Source organism: Boleophthalmus pectinirostris, unplaced genomic scaffold (genome assembly GCF_026225935.1).
Source record: "Boleophthalmus pectinirostris isolate CB_2022bp ecotype Guang Dong unplaced genomic scaffold, ASM2622593v1 HiC_scaffold_1, whole genome shotgun sequence".
NCBI lineage: Eukaryota > Metazoa > Chordata > Actinopteri > Gobiiformes > Gobiidae > Boleophthalmus > Boleophthalmus pectinirostris.
The window spans coordinates 21,566,473-21,584,347 of record NW_026570970.1 but is presented as its reverse complement, the minus strand read 5'-3'; the positions used below and the strand labels follow the sequence as shown (position 1 = coordinate 21,584,347).

The window sequence follows — 17,875 nt, the reverse complement described above, 5'->3', positions numbered from 1 at the left end:
CTCTCACTGTCTCTTTGTCCCCTGGTTCTGGGCCCACCCCTCCCTTCACTTCTTTTTTTCAGTTAAGTCTTTTCCCATTCCTCTAGTGTAGTGGGTAAGTGGGATTGCTGTATATCTTTGATTCAGACAGCCCAGACACGTTCTTCGTTTTACACCCAGACAAAGGGAATATTTAAGAGCACTGAGGCGAAGAAATGACATCCTGAAACAGCTGGAGCTTTACAACAAAAATGTTTACTTTCCTGAATACAGCTTTTAATTACAGAAATATATGGAATATTTTTCATTCATTTTTATTTATTTATTTATTTTTATAAAAGTTGGAAGGAGGCTACAGGTTGTAAGCACTGCAGTTAGCATTTTAAAAGAATATTACAATTAACTGTCTATGAAATTTGTTTGTGTTTCAACATATTAAATTATGACCATACATCAAAATATGCGCATGAAGTATTTTAGAGTTATGTAGTATGACATCAGAGCATATATACATGTGTAAAATCCATACTTGACCTGTTAAAGTGCTGTCTCTATAATATGAATGATAGCTGTCATAAAGATCTTTTAAAGACATGGAATAAAATACTCAGTTTCTTTTATGATGGAAAAAAGTGCCTTCCTCTATTTTTGGGCTTTGTCTGTTTCTCATATATTTTTATGTCTCACGCAGAGCCCAAAATCCTCTCTAGCGGCTATCAATGTGAATCATGTATGCGTCTAAAAACACGACAACAATCCCTCTAATGACCAGCAGGGTGGAAGTGAACGCGTGAATAAGCTGACAAACAAGCATCTGCCCATGACGGTAAACAGACTTCAGACACTGGACATGTTTCTGTGGCGGCTTGCATGCTCTCAGCGCCATGGCAAATGCATTAATAATTGATCCATCATTTTTTGGTCTGCTCCTCTCCAGCTCTGCTTCGTGTCCACAGTTAAAAGTCCAAATCATTGTTCCCATTTCCACATTAAAATTCCACCTCCCAGAGACATGCCTTGATGTGGCCGGCTGGTGGCTTGGCCCATGTCTGCGTTTGCCCATCCACACAAAAGAGTTGTAGACGCACGCTTAGCCTATGTGCACTGTAATGCTATTGTCCCGTCCTAATGGTCACAGCAGTCTGGGGCGTCCTGCAAACCAATTCCAGGTTGGAGACAGTGAGGGAAACCCCACGGCCCCCCACTGTTCAACCACAAGCTCCGACTAAGAATGATCCAATGACCGAACAAAAATATCATTGCTAGATAGAGCTAGGATCCCAAGCATGTCTCTTAAATAATTTGCATGAGTTTTCATCTTTATTTAATCACTTTTTATGCCTTATTGACCAGTCATGAATATTTGATAAGCTTTCTGGCTAGTATCACACGTTTTGTTTTATTCAAGTAACTGGCCTCACATAGTTTGACCCTTCTGTAACCTGCATGTACACCATTAAAATTGATGCTTTTGGGCATCTTTTACTGTTATATACTTAAGCAATATTAGTTTCTTGGTCAAGTGCTGGTTTTCGTTATGTTGATTTTTGATGCTTTGTAGTGAATGAAATAGGAAATTTTACCCCCCCAGACATCAACAAGAAACTAGAAATTTGAAACTGTTTACAAAGCGTAATGCTGCAGAATGACAGGCTTCTTCTTCTCTGCTAAATCTTCACCATTACATGAAGAGAGCGTGAGAATAATTTTAAAGGCGGACTGCGTAACTTTTTCTGGTGCAGGTCAGCCAATTTCATTATCTCCATGGAAAAGATTTGCTTTGTGTGATATATTCCGCAGTATCAAACTTACCCGTCCTATCAATTACAAGTGTTTTATTGCTAAAAAATACTTTGAAAAACATATATTCTTACTGTGAGAGAAGTCACCTCTGCACAGATTTGACTTGGGCTGGTATGCGCACCTGCTTGTCCCGCTCAGAAGAGATTTAAAAAAAAAATGCCATACTGTAGAACATCCCAGGCAACACAGTATAACATAGAGACAAGCAGATGGCAGACACGTCACCAAAAAAGATACATATATGTGCCTCCATAACAATTAATTACATTTTTTCCCAGCATTTTACTTAAATTACCTGTTAATAATCTTTTTTCACACCCAATCAGATTTTCTTGTTTGCATAGTAAACATAATGTAGCCTGACATTTACAGAACTAATCCAAGGTAAATACCGTGGCGTGGATTTTTTTTTATGATCCAGTACAGAACATATATGCGTTATTCTATGCACAACCTCAGACTATATGTATTTTTATTGTTGAGGTCACACCATAGTGGTAGACTTATATACTTTGTCTGGTCTATTGCAAAACAGCCTTTTTTTCTGATATGAAGGCTACAATTTACAATGCTGCGTCCGTACTCAGATGTCCACAGCACTGACCCTTTGCGGGCAGTTTTTTCGACGTGGCACAATAACAATGACTGTTAACCCAAGCCCAAAAGTACAGGTCTTCTCCCATCTCTTCTATAAAAGCCTTCCGACCCTTATAATTGAAATAAACAATATCTTCCATTTAATTACTGGTCTGAGCTAATTACAGAAAGGCAGTGGTGCTTTAAATACACCGCGGGGACACAAGAATGCAGGACACAATTCAAACAGGCAGAAAATAGCTGAGACTCTGTGTAATTTTGGTTGTGGACCGCAAGGGAAAAAATGTATAATTTAAGCCAGAAATTATTCATTTAACATAAACGGTAAAAACAAAAAGTATTCATTTGTGAAGAGTAGGAGGGAGGTGTGTGTGTTGGGTGGGTGACACTACATGACTGGTGCTGATTTGGGGACATGGACTCGACTGTTGTATTTTCATAATGTCCACACTAGTTCTTGGGAATTCAGAGTTGAGTTGTGAGTTTTGTTTGTGTTGACTGCCATGTTGCGTTGGGTCCGGTCTTTGAAGCCCCTTGCGTGGTGTTTGTACAGAGAAATGCATTGATGTGGACAGAGGAGCGATGTGGCTGGCTGTTTTCCACATACACTCAAAACCAAAGGCTAAACAAGCTATGGGTGACACTGACTTGGTGAATTCTCATGAACTATTAAAATCAAGGCTGAAAGATACATAGTCGTGCAATAGTCGTAATTAGCAAATCGCATGTTTAAGCAACATTTCCTCTGCAAATAACAAAATATCTGGTTTTATTCTTGTGCTCCAGGGCAAGTATATTTTGAAATGTATGGGATTAAGGTCCTATATTAAACAAATTTCTGATGTTATGATGTTATTTCCTCATCAAAAACCTATCCGGAGATTTGTTTTGTTTCATTCACACATGTTTAACCCACAAACCCTGCATATTTAGACTGAGTTCTTCTCTCATACAGAAAACACTCCCCCGTGTGCACTCTACTGTGTTTTTAAACTCCATACACCTTCAATTAGAATCATTTGGTGAATTAGCCTTGACTTTGCCATATTGAATTAAAGGTAAAATGAGCTGTTAACTTGAAATCTGCTTCATGACATCACAATCTTTGGAGATGTAGACAGACTAATAACAAAGCATTTCTCAGACTTGTGAGAATTAAACAAAACACAGCTTCAGTTATGTTTTTGATTAAGTAACAGCATGGCTTAAAGAGTTGATTTTGAATAATACAGGACCTTTAAGCATATTATATGTTTTATGGCTGATGCTTTCACTGACTTGAAACACTGGTTGTTACATGATTGACTATGAGTCAAAATAATGTCTTTGGGATCAGTGCTTCAGTTTTTACTATGGATGTTGTCATGCGTATTGATTACAAGGCTTGCTAAAGCCTGATCCCGTCAGATCTCAAAAGCTGAGCAAGGCTGGGCCTGGGTAGTACTTGGATGGGAGACCACTGGGAAAATCAGGTGCCACAGGCGGGTGCCAGTTGCAAAAATTGTTGTGTCCTTAGGCAAGACACTTCACCCACATTGTGTAGTATAAAAGTGTTGTGTGTGTGAGAGTGTTGGTGGTTGGAGGGACTGATGGCACTGATTGGCAGCCATGCTTCTGTCAGCCTGCCCCAGGGCAGCTGTAGCTACACTAGTAGTTTATCACCACCGGGAATGGTGTGAATGAATAATGCTCTGTAAAGCATCTCTGTGACATAATGTCTGTGAAAAGCGCTATATAAATGAAAAACTTACAACACAGTTTTGATGATATATTTCCACAAACATTATAATGAATACTGGGCAAAAAAATATCACTCTGTAGATAAATGAACAATTTTCTTTTTCTCATACACTACAGACAATCACTACAAACACTAGCTGAGACTGAGGCTGAAGTTGAAAATTCATGTGAGGCTGCCTAGACACCTGATAAGAGGCTGCTAATGATACAATGGCAAAATGTTTCATATTGTGGCATTAGCACTGACCGACTGCAGATGACGGCACTCCGCCGCGACACAAAGAAACTCCCATAATGCCATTTGTGTTGACTGTAACTAAGTTGAACAGTTTTATCAGCATGTACCTCTGCCTCTGTGGGACTGATACAAACTACTTGGGTTAGACAGCTCAAGCAACACTGTCCTGGAGATGACTAACATGTGTGGCGCTATAAATGACAGAGTATTTCTCCACTCCATAAACACACTGAATGCACAATGTATTTTGGTTTGTGGAGACATTCTTGCCCCACTCTTTGTTGTGTCTTTAATGACTTTTACAGGCTCTGTCTGTGTCTTAGTTGTGTTTTTGTAACATTCCTGTGCTTATTACCCCTGTAACAGTACAGTGGCTGCTCTAAATAGACAACCTCACATGCATTTGGGCTGGAACCAGTTATTAGTGGGATGGTCCCCTCACACACAGCTTCCATTATTATGTGTTGTGTTCAGATAGTCCTACAAGAATTTGCTTTTTCATACACATTTTCTTCCTGTTTGTGTTTCCCTTGTATTGTCTTCCTTTGTAATAAAAATCCTTTATTGTAACATCAAACGCCCATAGCTCATCAACAGACACAACAATCACTAATCATATGGACTCATGTATTTTGCCTGTCAAATCCAGAATGATATATCCCTGTATTTTTACACAGGGGAATTTGAGTATGGTCTCCACAGGAAGGAGCTCATTGGTCACCCATCATTTAGAAACAAAATAACATTTTTCTCACATCAGATTGACTGTTTAGTGTTTTAGTGTTTACTCTGCAGAAATCTGCAGATTTTTTCTTCTTTCCTATTTTTTCCCCCTCATAAGCAGACATATTTGTTTTGATACAAACAGACCATGAATGTCTCTGATTGGCTAAGCCACATGTCAATCACGCCCACCTGAACTTAGGGAAGCTTCACTGGTGACCAGACTCACATCTTCTTAAAGTATTAAAGAAGTGTGTATTCTTGATCCCAGGCAATTCTCTATTTTAAACTATACTTTGGGCAAAATAATAATAATAAAAAAAACAAAAACCTTGAGTTATAGGTAAATACAACTATCTTGATTCTTGATAGTTGTACTTTGCGTTGCAACATTGTGGGACAAATGAAAGTTTTCCCATTCAGTTTTCTTATCTTATTCGGTTTGGTCAAAGTGTTGGTTTGACAATTACACATTGCGTAGGCTAGATAAAAGCAAAAAGATTAATGTAACCAAATATATATGACTCTATGCGACAGGTGCATTGTGGGTACTGACCATGAGCCTGGGCTGCAGAGCTGTGAGAGTAGCCCAGGGCGAGCAATGCAGTCTCCACCAGCTGAGAGAATAGGATGTCTTTTCTGACCAGTACAAACTCTGCATGCTCTTCTCTGCTTTCACAGCCCTCTGTTTGCATCCCTCCATCACACTGCTCCACCACACAGAACACTGGGATCATCAGACCTACAGGGGGCAATGGAAGAGAAGGTGTTATAAACGTCATCCAGTTCATATGGCTTTGTTATAGCAAGACATCCCGTTAGATATTGTCCCCTTACAATTAAAGGTTTTCATGCTCTTGGCAGTTCTGAGATGTTTAGTTTAAGTTTCAGATCTCATAAAATGAAATGTGATTTTAATCATAAACACCTAAATGATGAACCAAAAAAATAAATAAATAAATAAAATGTTGGTATGGTGGTAAATGGTCATATTTTTATTTAGCACTTTTCCACCTTAAAGGCACTTAAAGCGCTTTACATTAATGAACCTCACGCACTGTCATACACCAGTGTGCGCAAACACTGGGGTTGACGTGGGTTAGGCGTCTTGCCCAAGGACACAATGACAGCATTCCTCTGTGGGAGCTGGAATCAGATTGCCTTAACCAATGAAACAAGAATACATGTATGAATAACTTGTCAAATAAATGTGAAATAGAACCGTACAGTTCTGATATTCTATTGCATTGGGGATTACATAGAATGAAATGCAAGATCCCAAAAGTTCTTTTTATTTTTATAATTACAATATAAAAACATTACCAAGGTAAAACAATGGTAACAATACCGAGTGACGAAGTTTCGAATTTGAAAGCTTTTGTCTAAAATCAGCTATGAGAATGCTAACTGTATCCAAATTCATTGTCAATCCTGTAACCTAAACTAAGACCCAGAGAAACAATGGCATTTTAAATTGAAACTTTGTAGTTTGTATAGATAAGCGTTCTCATTCAGCTGTCTTTTGTCTTCTCTTCTTACATGGACCTGTCCTCTGAAGGCTTTTGATCCAGTGCCACTTGTCATCTGGCAATTAATTAAACCTTTTAGACCCAATGATGGACTGGAAGCATTAGGCACTGTCCCAGCTCTAATAATAATAATAGACCCCCACACACACATGTTGTCTTATACACAATATGGAGGTGCAGCCCCCAGACCCTGCAGCAGCCTGTTGTTTTAATCAGTCAATTCCTATATTTCTATTTCCTCTCATTAATCACTGTGTTCCCAGGCCTCCCTCTCTCATGGAGTGAATTACACACTGCAGCGCCGTGCCAATTCAAGTAAGTGAATTTCCCCCAACAGGGAAATATAACTGTCAGCTCCTCAGACAAGCACTCCCCTCTTCAGAGCCTTGTGTTCACTTGTTAGACTGTTGACCCCCAGCTCAGGCATACAACATGGGCACGGGGGTATAGGCGTGTGCTGTTGAACTGTTAAGAGACTAACCATTCAACCCACTTAAAGGAGACATATTAAGCTTTTTTCAGGTTATTAGATTTGAACTAATTTGTACATCATAATTTTACATTCAGTTAGATTACGTTCAGTCAGTATACCACAATATAAATCTAAAATGGCTTGATAATAGAAATGGGACCATTGACTTGCTCAGATACATTTATTTATTGCTCTTGCCATTTCATTTTGTGAAACGAACAGAAAGAACAGAGAAAGACATCTGCTCCTTTCACAGATCTTTCAATTTCTAACCCTGTCTCTTCATACTTGCATCATAGGAAACTGGGAATTTTCATTTACATGTTTTTATTTTTAAAAAGTGGCTATGATTTTTATGATGTTTATGATACACGCATCACCTGGAGTCTTGATTTTTCAGATAATTGCAAACAAGTACAGAGCTGTAGGCTGGGATAGGGGGTAGGTAAAAACAGGAATTTTTCAAGCACTCAGGCAACTCTCAAATTCAGGACAATACAGCGTCACTCAAACAAATCAATCTGAATCAATTAAGACTCACAGTCATGAACCATTGTTTGATTAACTTATTTGCCTTTTGATGCCTGTCCTGAGCTTTGTAGTGGCTGCAGAAGCTTTTGTTTTATAAGAAATAAAGAAGGTTTGAGGGGGAAGATGGGAATGCTCCAAAAACACATGGGCCAAAACACTGAAGTGCATCTAATAACTCTTTGGATTTGCAACTTGTGCTAACTGTCATCTTAACAATAGCACACATGTTCTGTCTAAGCCCCTAGAAACAAGTCTAAGTTTACCACTGAGCGCTGGATCGATCCACAGAGTGACTTGTGTAAATCTTGTTTATATGGTGCAATCTGCTTTATTTGGTAAGCAGCCTTTATACAGTTCCCCACTTATACATTAGTCTCCAGCTGCTCTGAATGGGCTGAGATCAGTGCCAGGATATGGGCATGGTACAGTGAACAAACATAGGAGTTTATTTAACTGAATTTTGGAATATGCTTTTTCGCAAATAAGTCCATGCACTTAATACAATCAAATCTTTATTAACTTGAAAAACTAAACTGTCATAAATATCTGATTTACTTTAATTGAGGTTTAACCTTGTTTTAACTAATGGGGACGTATTAGATTAAGTTTGCTAACATGATGTTCCCCCATCATTAGTTTACTCAGAGTTGTATTTTGAATGATTCATGTATGTTTGAGTAATCCTGTATTCTCCTGCATTTGAGGTTTTAGGGCTCAGGAAATTCCAGTTTTTCACCTACCCTCACCCACTGCTCTGAATTTACTTGCGATTATTTAAGAAAATTCAGATTACATGCCATACATATTCACGTAACCATTTGTCAGCCATAAAAACATCTAAATGAAAATCTGCTGTTTGCTTCTGTGAAATGGCTTCTTTGTTTTGCAGGTTAAATTGAATAGGAAGTCTATGGACCTTGTTCTCTTATTAGGCAATTTTAGATCTAATAATTTTAAACAATGGACCAAAAAATAAATAAATTAAAAATCTTGTTGATGATGATGTACAGAAAATATTCAGAATTCATACTATATGTCAAATAAAAACAATTCTAACATACTATTAACATTGGGGATTTATATAGGGTGAGATTCAAGGTCCTAAAAGTTGTTTTAATTTTACAATTTTACATACAATTTTGTCTAAACTCAGCCAGAATTAATGAGGGAACATTTTAGATCATGGTTTACAATGATTGAAATGTAAAATAACAATCTACATAGAGTTTGTCATAGTTTTATATCTACAAAAATCCTTGTTTTATTTAAATGTGTCCCAGTCTCACCTCCCAGGGGTCTCTGTGGAGCCCCGTTGTGCCTGATAATCCGGGGCCCGGTGGGACTGCCGTTCAGCTCCAGTCGTCCCTTCTTCCCTGGTGGAGGCAAGTCACTGAGGTCCGGACTGCTCCCCCTGCGCTCGGGACTGTCCTGGGCCACAGGACTCTCCCCTCCCTGCTCCATGCTCCTCCACAACTCCAACGGAGCCCCCGCCAAAGAGAACGAGCCTAAAAGCAAAACAAGTTATCAACGTGGGGCGCTATATATCAGACAAGTGGGTTACTTAACACTGATGACACACTTCTTATTGATTACAAATCTCATGAAATCAGTCGCCATGGCAGCTCAGCCCAATAAGTGATAGATGACTTCACCACAGACCTCCAGTGTGGTCCATGAAATATAAAAAACCATAAAGAAAACCACACTGTTGCACTGTGTTACTGGAGCTTTCATAAGACTAACACGCCCCCAGCAGAGATAACTCACTGTCACCCTCACAGACTTGATGCACTCAGACTAAAATAGCTTTGTTTACTGAAGTTTGAACAGAAGAATTCAAATACAAAAGTGACAATGTGAAAGGTAGGACACATCATCAATTTTTTTTATGTCCACTGCCTTATCTCATGATGTTTCAGGCTCTTGGACTGATATAGAGTTAGAGTATGATGCCTCCCTAGTGTTGGGCATGATTGACAGGCGGATTAACTAATCAGAGAGACGCATCATCTGTTTGTGTCAAAACAAACATGGCGGCTCTCGCATGAAAAGAGGGCTGGGGTGGTGCAGAGGACAAAAAAACACCATGGATTTCTGCAAAATCAACATTCGAACAATTGACCTAACTCTTATTTATCTCAGGTAAAAGATTTTTTGAGAAGCGATGTCTTCTGCATTTGAGAGACACGTGCTACAAATTAACAACTGTGATTGAAGCGTCCCAAGTGAGGACCATGGTTTGTCAAGCTCTATAGTCTGATTCCAGACGCTTCTTCATAAGGGACTGGTTGTTCAGAGATGTTCAGTATGCCAAAGTATAACCCTGTAAAATCAGTCATATTAAAGTTTACTTAAAATATTAAACTATGTAACTTTTCTGGTGGAGGTTCTGTCCCCTGCTTATCTCCTTCTCATTTTTCTGCTTTGCCTCGAGAGTTCCATAGTACTGAACAGAATGTTTATATATATATATATATATATATATATATTCATTTTTTTGTCACAATTTAAATTTAAATTGGTGAACAAGGCAATAAACAATAGAGCAAATGATTGTATAAACTTTGTTGTAATGTAATATAAGGGGTCATCTTTTTGCTACAGTAGCCCAGTGACCTCTGTGAGACCACAGTCTCCGTGCGTTGGTCCCCTGACCCAGAGCTCTGGCCAAAAGTCTAATATCAGTTAATACCATCAGAGCAGAGACTGAGGTGGAGCTATGCCAACAGCAAAGGAGCACAGCCAAATGGAGTCCTTTATTTACATACGGGCCCCTGGACACTGTGCCAGCGTGTGTGACCCCCAATGTGAAATGATGGCAACAGCACAGAGAAAGAGCTTTTTCTATTAGAGAATGGAAATCAACATTTCGGAGCGGAAAAATACAGAGGGTCTCAGTGCTCAGTGACACTGGTCAGAGATCCAGCAGAACAAATGAAGGGGGACTGTGGTTATTGTAATTTTCACTGAAGAAGAGCTATGACACATGACTCCTCTAAATGCTCCAGTGCATTTTGTTTGTTGGTTGTTCTTCTCAGTTGTGCTGCTGAACCTGCTGCTTCATCTTCTTCAGTTTCAATTCTTACAACACTGCACAGCTGAACTCCACCATGCACCACAAGTGGCACAAAAACAAAACACACAATCTGTGAGGCATTAGGAGCTTGGGCAAAATTTCAAAACATATAATAAATTAAAAACATTAGCATTTGGCGTGATTAAAAATGTGGGAGAAGAAGAATCAAAAATGCAAGTGGCGAAGTTTATTAAAAGTGGCTTTAAAAAAGAAAACAACTTCAAAGGCACGACACTTGTAGCTATAATTCACAATGTGCGTCTGGCTGAGAAGAGAGGGAGGCTTAGCAAATAAATGTAACCGCTAACAATATTATAGCACAGTAAAGAACGCCTGGGTTTAAAGTGACTTAAAAGGACTTCAATGGCAGAGGCTGTTAGCATATGCATTTCTAGTGGTTCAGTGTCATGACAAGTGTTGTTCTTCAGCTGAGAGTGGAATCAGTGCTTTTAATGTGACATGTTTGAAAAGAGTGTAGAAGGATTACGTATCTGGGGCAAGTTTTGACCTGCAGTAGCTCAGTGCTCTACAGACGATCCCTATCTGGACCTCTGCTCCGACATCTCAGCATCACCTCACCCGGGACACCCACACCTCTCCTCCACTCTGTAATACCCCCACACATCCTGCTGCAATTATATTTCAGTATGCAGGAGGAACAATAACTTTCCTGCATTTTTAAAGGTGCACTCTGTGACTTTTCTGGTAGAGGGTCCGCCACCTTCTTGTGTCTCCATGAAGATGTTATTGCCTTGGGTGGAATGTTCTAATATGGTATTCAAGTTAACCGGCTTACATTTATTTTACTACGGGTGTTTTTATTGCTCAAAATTGCATTAAATAACACGTATTCTTACAATGAGTGGGGTTGTCTTTGCACAGATCTGACATTTAGTTTGACCCTGTGGCTCATTAAGTCCTTTACCTCTCACACGATAATCCATAATTAAACATATCAACAACAGTTACAAATTTGATCTGAACGTTAATGAACTCACATCAAGTTATTACATCTACAATCGCTGATTTAATCCAATATTACAATGTAGGTGAAGCAATTCTTCTTTGTTGATCATATCATCCTTAGCAGGAATCCCATTGATAACTTTATCAGATATAAACCTTAATGACCACTGAGTAATGACACTAAGATGGCTATCATGTTTATCCTGCATCCATCTACAGCGCTGTTTGATAAGCTCCTCCACGGTCTGAACAGTTAATAAAGGACAGGTACGTGAAGCCGCCTTGTTATGGAGACAGGAACCATCATGTAATGTGCACACGATAAGGAAAGGTTACTCAGTTTATGGTTGCTCTGACCAGCAGCATGAATACAGGAGGTTAATGGGAAGATTTATGCTTGCAACAGTTGAACCTGATGCGCTAGATCAAGGTCAGGCTAAAACATTTTGAGTATTTGTTGGTTAAACTTCAAAAAAACTTACCGTGCTAAAATGTACTATTAAAAATGTAAAAACTTGAGGGTCATTAAAAGTAATACCTCAGCAAAGCCACTAGTCGTATCTCGCAATAGTAAAGATGTAGCTGTATTTAAAAAAAAAAAAAAACACATTCAACTAATAATTTAGAAAGTTATATTCTGCTAAGTAGATTTGACAGTGACAACTTTTAGGTCATGATTTTTTTTTGTCCCATGCAACATTTCACACAAAGAGGTTTTTTTTTCTGTTTTTGGTTGCTTGGACGATAAAGCCACTATCAAATTCCACATTATTACATGTTGTAGACATAACAAATGCAATGCGACAGCCAAAGACAAGATTGCAGAGGGTGAAAAATGTGAACACACCCATCCAAATAAAAGAGCGGGATAGGGACAAACAAATGCACCTATAAACAATTCGTCCAACTCCAAAGACATCCACACAAACATGTAATTGAGAGCCAGTCTAAACTATGACATGATTGGTACCCTCAAAGACGTATGCTATAATAATTACATGTCTCCTTATATAGATTTCTTCATATCTCCGCATTTTCCATCACTGAGAATTTTGAACTTAAGGCTGCGCCCTTTTGTGAAAACTACTGTGGATTTTAAGATGTGATCTCTTCAAGTTTGTCCCTCTATGACAATGGTATGAATTGTGCATTTTTAAGTGAGTGAAATTTGTGAACAAGGAAACATAGAATAAAATAAAGTAAAACATTCTGATGAAAGAGTACACTGTAATATACTCACAATGGTAATTAAAAGACGACCCCGTTATAGCTAGTGAAGTTTATATTCAGAGTTATAGGACGCGTGAAACACAAATATCAAAACTATCAGCACTTGTTCTATAATAATGCATGTAATATAAACTGGTCAATAATGCTTTTACATTAAATTTATGACTTTTATTAGGTTTATTAATTTATTAATCTGTATTTTTCCTGTAATTATCAAATGTGCATTTCAAGAATCTGCACACCAGTAACTTTAGAGAAGAAGCTACAACATTTTGCCATGAAATGAATGGAGGTGTGCAGAGGAGAGTTAAACAGGACATATTCTCTTCCTATCTCCCTCATAGTAATAAAGTGTGTGTTGAACCTGCAGCAGACAGCGAGCGTGACCTCTGAGGGCATTATTAGAGCTGATAACGGGGGCTGGTGCGAGAGGCGTCACCTATAGGACAAATATCCTAGTCTTCTCTTCACTTTTATGGCACTGTTATCAGGTTATTGGTTAATACTTGCTCTCAGGCACTGATAGAAGAAGGGAGAGACAACACTGAGCGTATGCATGCGGAAAAAGGGGGAAACACTGTCTTGGTTGGCTATGGCTCATGATAGATTGGAATATTTAGAAAGAATTTAATGAATAGTTTAAAAAAAATATTTGGTTACAGCCTGAATATATTGTAATGGACAATAAAAACATAAATCAACTACTTATATCTTTTCAAAATAATAAAATTTAGAAATCTACACATAAGGATAAGGAAAATGTTTTGTTCTTTTTCATCATGTTGAAGACTACAATTTCAGATTCCAGTGAGTTAAACGGCTATACATTAAATGTTTAAAATTGAGGAAACAGACAGTTCTAAAATAACGGCTTCAGCATTTGTTTTCTCTGCTGTTTTATGTGGCTGTTTATGAGAAATGATTGCTGTTAGGGAAGGTTACATTATTGTGGAATCTGCCGTTTATGGCCATCAGATGTGTTACTGTTGAGATGTGGGAAGAACTGGTGCTTTTTTGCTTTCTTTTTTTCACCAAACACACTCAAATTGGCAGAAAAAATGTCTAGTTCACAGATTCTCAAACATGAACTTGTACTTGCACCAAATGATCGCTAATAGACTGAGCCTCACTGGCAAACTTATTTAGCTTTCTCATAAACATGTGATTTGATAAAACAGAATAAAATGAGCAGTTCTGGCCTCGCCCTTCCAGTTCCACAGCCTATGAACTTACAGACAGACACTTAGCGTGCTAACCACAGCTACATACACCAACACTTTAAGGACCACACACAAACTTATCAAATCACCTATTACACTTGTATTGGAGATATTGTTCAGTACATTGCACCTGCTTGGACTTTTTGCATGCAAATATGTTTGCATTATTAGACTATTAGAGATAGTGGTTACACAGGCAATAACTATACCATGACAAAAGACTCAATTCATAATGAAGAGTTTATTAATAGTTTATAAAGAATGATTCAGGGTTAACTTAACTTGATTAAGGGGTTAGTAGTTAAGGTATCTATCCTCAATCATACTTGATTGCCTATTTGCTCATTATGAATTATGTCTTTCTCCATGCTTTATTAAGGCTAATTAGTAGTTTAATTAAGTGTTAGCGGTAGAGATGGATGCAACTAACAATATTGTCATGAATAAAATGTAGATTTGGAATTAAAATGTATGTTACATGCTTAGTTTCCATGAGCTGGATTCAAGAAGAAATCTGTAATTAGAACAGGGTTATAACTCATAAAACTCACATATACAAAGTTATTATTATTAGCTGGACTTGTTTTAGTTTGGTTAGAAGTTATTATAGGATAAGGAGAGGATGATTAGTTCGATGGGCAGCACAGTCGTCTTTATGATGAAGAGAGAAACAAGCCTTTTAAAATCCTATTTGTTGCCACAATGAATGCAATGACAAAGTGACAACTGGTTATAGGGTATAGTATGGGTAAGAGCACATCCACATAGATTGCGTGGCCAAACCCTTTGCACCGCAGCTCACACCAGCTTCACCAGAGTGAGCATAACTGCGGGAAAACAGGGAGAAGCTAAAATAACACAGGACCGGCCTCTGGAGTTTTACAGTGAACATGAACTTGTCATCAGCAGCCAGGGACCAAGCAGGGGAAGCATCTTTAGTAACGCTTCTTTATTTGCTTTAATGTGGAGGCATTACTGTCATCTGATAAAGACATCTACTTTGAAATGCACTGGGGATGACAAATGCGCTTTTATAAACACAAAACATAATAATTTTAGATGTAGCCGGTATTACTAAAAATATGATTGACATATTACTACAATACAATATGGAGAGTGTTTTTCCAAAGATAATCGTTAGTGTCTTGCAGCGGATTCGTATTATATAATAAAAAAGAGAACAGAAGAATAAAAGGACATCGCTTGCGCCAACGTCACCATTACGCGCTGCAAGGCTTATTTTACGTGCTATGTGACCCCATGTCAAATCTGAAAACTTTAAAGTGGAGGGCAAAGCAGCACGACCTTCCAGCTGAGAAAAATGTAGGCTACTTTCCCTCTTCCTCTCTTTCTTCCAAAAAAGTTTACAATATCGGGTCAGTGGCCCAGTGAGTGGAGAAGGGCGTCACATTGGATTTAGATGTCAAGCTCCAGCACCTTTGGAAAAAATGGCGGTTTTATTCTATGGTCTAACATTTCTATTTATTCTTTAAATCAAAGCATCAATCCTCTGTCATCCCTAGTCTCAGCTGCGCCCGAGGGCACTGTTTCAAGTAAAGTTACTGTTTGTGGAGAGAAGCCCATAATCTAGACGCATTATTTTTTATGAGCGAGGCCGTAAACAGGAGTGAGGAGTTCTAGTGATTTTAAGAAACAGGAGGAAACTGGGCCACTTTGGTGCTGTTTAAGGTCACAAAGGATGCGTCGCAACACGTCCCCTTGGCCATGAAGTTTTGCGTCCTTGAAGATTTGAAAGGTGTAAATTAAAAGTTATCGACGATCAACTGCATACACATTGCGCATACATTTATTTACATTTTGCAGAGTAAAATATCTTTTCTGGATCTTTCTTTGACAGGGTAAAACTTTTAATTGTTATGTCAGCTTGAAATCTCAGTTACGAGTTTTTGTGTTATATCTCTGGAACTTTTTCGAGAGAACTTTTACCTCAACGCTCTGCAATCAGTGTTGATGCAGTTTAAGAGGAAACACTGTTTACCGCGCTGTTGTTCAGCCAATATGTCGTAAGTATCAATTGTAAGTTAAAAAATGACAAAGTGGGCAAAATGCCGTGACAACCTATGTTTTGTTCAGAAACAAAGAGTAGACGCGCGCGCACACACGATTAATACTTTTAATTGATTGGCGTAATTGCGCTAATACCATTTTGAAACATTTGTTGAGTTTCAGATATAAGCGAGAGAATGCAAGCATGATTTCCTCCAAGGGTTGTGTTTCATTCAGAATTATTTACCAGTTTGTTAGTTCATTTAGCCTAACTAACGTCTAGGCCTGTAGGTCTACAATAATGCAATAACTAAACCACTTTCGTATCTAAAATATAATTTGATTTTACGTTATTATTGGTCAAAAGCTAAAAGGAGAAATATGGTTTGTTTATGAGCACAATCATATTGCAACAAGGATTTCTATGAATTAACATAACTGTAACTAAACTAGCTACAAAAGTAAATAATACGAATATAAATAGGCTACTAATACTACTAATATTAATTACAATAATTGTAATAACAAGAATACAAATCATATTAATAATACAAAGCATGGGTTGTTAATAATCAGTTTCTTTAATAATTTCAGTCAACACCAAATCAAGGTTTGAATTAAACCACAAGCGTCCTCAAAAAATCAAAAACAAAATGTCTCTGTCATAAAAAATAATACTAATAATAAAACAACTATCTTTTTCTCTCTTTTTATTTTAGGTTTCTTCATATTTGACTCGTTTGGTACTTGCTGCTCCAGCCGTGTGTGTGTGTGTGTCTGTGTACGTGTGTGTGAAGTGTGTGTACTCACTGTTTACGGCGTGAGTGTGTCGCTGCTGACCGCTGAGGAAGCTCTGTCCATTGATCAACAGTAATGAATCCAGGGCTGGAAGCTTCTTTGGGGCTTTGGAACTCCCGGACTTTCAAGACACTCACCCAGGATACTCCGGGACCCCTGTTGCTCTAGCTTCTACAGCTGATCTACCGCGCGTAATGCAGTGAAGTGGGCGGACAGCTGGAGGTTGAGGTGGGATGCACCGCCGATGGTAAACTAAGAGTGTCCCGTGATGTGTCCTGAGTAACTTTACGCGCAACTTTTCCTTCTTATCACCGAGTCTTCTTTCCCGTGGAGCTTATGGTCTCATCGTCTGTGGAAACAAAGCTGTTCTGAGTAGAACGGAACCGTGGCGAGAACTATACCAAACAAAAGTGAAAAACCGGCGCGTAAAACCAAATCGGGACTGAGAAGCGGGCAGTGTTGTGCCGATAAAGAAAGTTCTGTCGGAGCTAAATGATTAGGTTGTAATCAGAGCGTGTCACTTTCAATCTCGCCCGTGCCAACGGGCGCACTGGCTGACTGATAGAGGGAGGAGAGACAAAGACTGGAGGAAGGAAGCGAAGGAGGGAGGAAGGGGGCGTTGGGAAACTAATATGACACATTTAGTGGGCAGGAGCTTACGCACAGAGCGCGCATAGTGATATGAAATGCCCTGTGGAAGGAATACATTCGTGGATTTAGGGACAACTGGTTGAAGGCACTGCATCTGTGCGTAAATGTTGTAGTCGAAGCTTTTCAACCTTAGGGTTGTGCCAACAGTGCCAGCAATATTTGTGGACTTGTGATGGAATATGGGTTTAGTGTCAGTTATGGATATTGTGCGTCTTAGTTTTGACGAGGCGCCTTTTGCACAGTTTTTGGTCTGTAGTTTTCTGACCTGGTTAGAGAGCGAATGCCACCCTCTGCTGTAACTGTTGCTGAGACCTT

At 38.7% G+C, this 17,875-nt stretch overlaps 1 protein-coding gene across 1 annotated transcript in view; it reads right to left on the bottom strand.

The window, feature by feature from the left end:
• satb2 (SATB homeobox 2) overlaps positions 1-17,464 on the bottom strand; it is a 35,500-nt gene extending 18,036 nt beyond the window's left edge. The window contains 3 exon segments of the mRNA XM_055153437.1: positions 5,637-5,822; positions 8,899-9,117; positions 16,922-17,464. Of these exon segments, the coding sequence (XP_055009412.1) occupies positions 5,637-5,822; positions 8,899-9,073 (361 nt within the window). The 5' untranslated portion in view covers positions 9,074-9,117; positions 16,922-17,464.
• Positions 17,465-17,875: the final 411 nt, after the last annotated feature.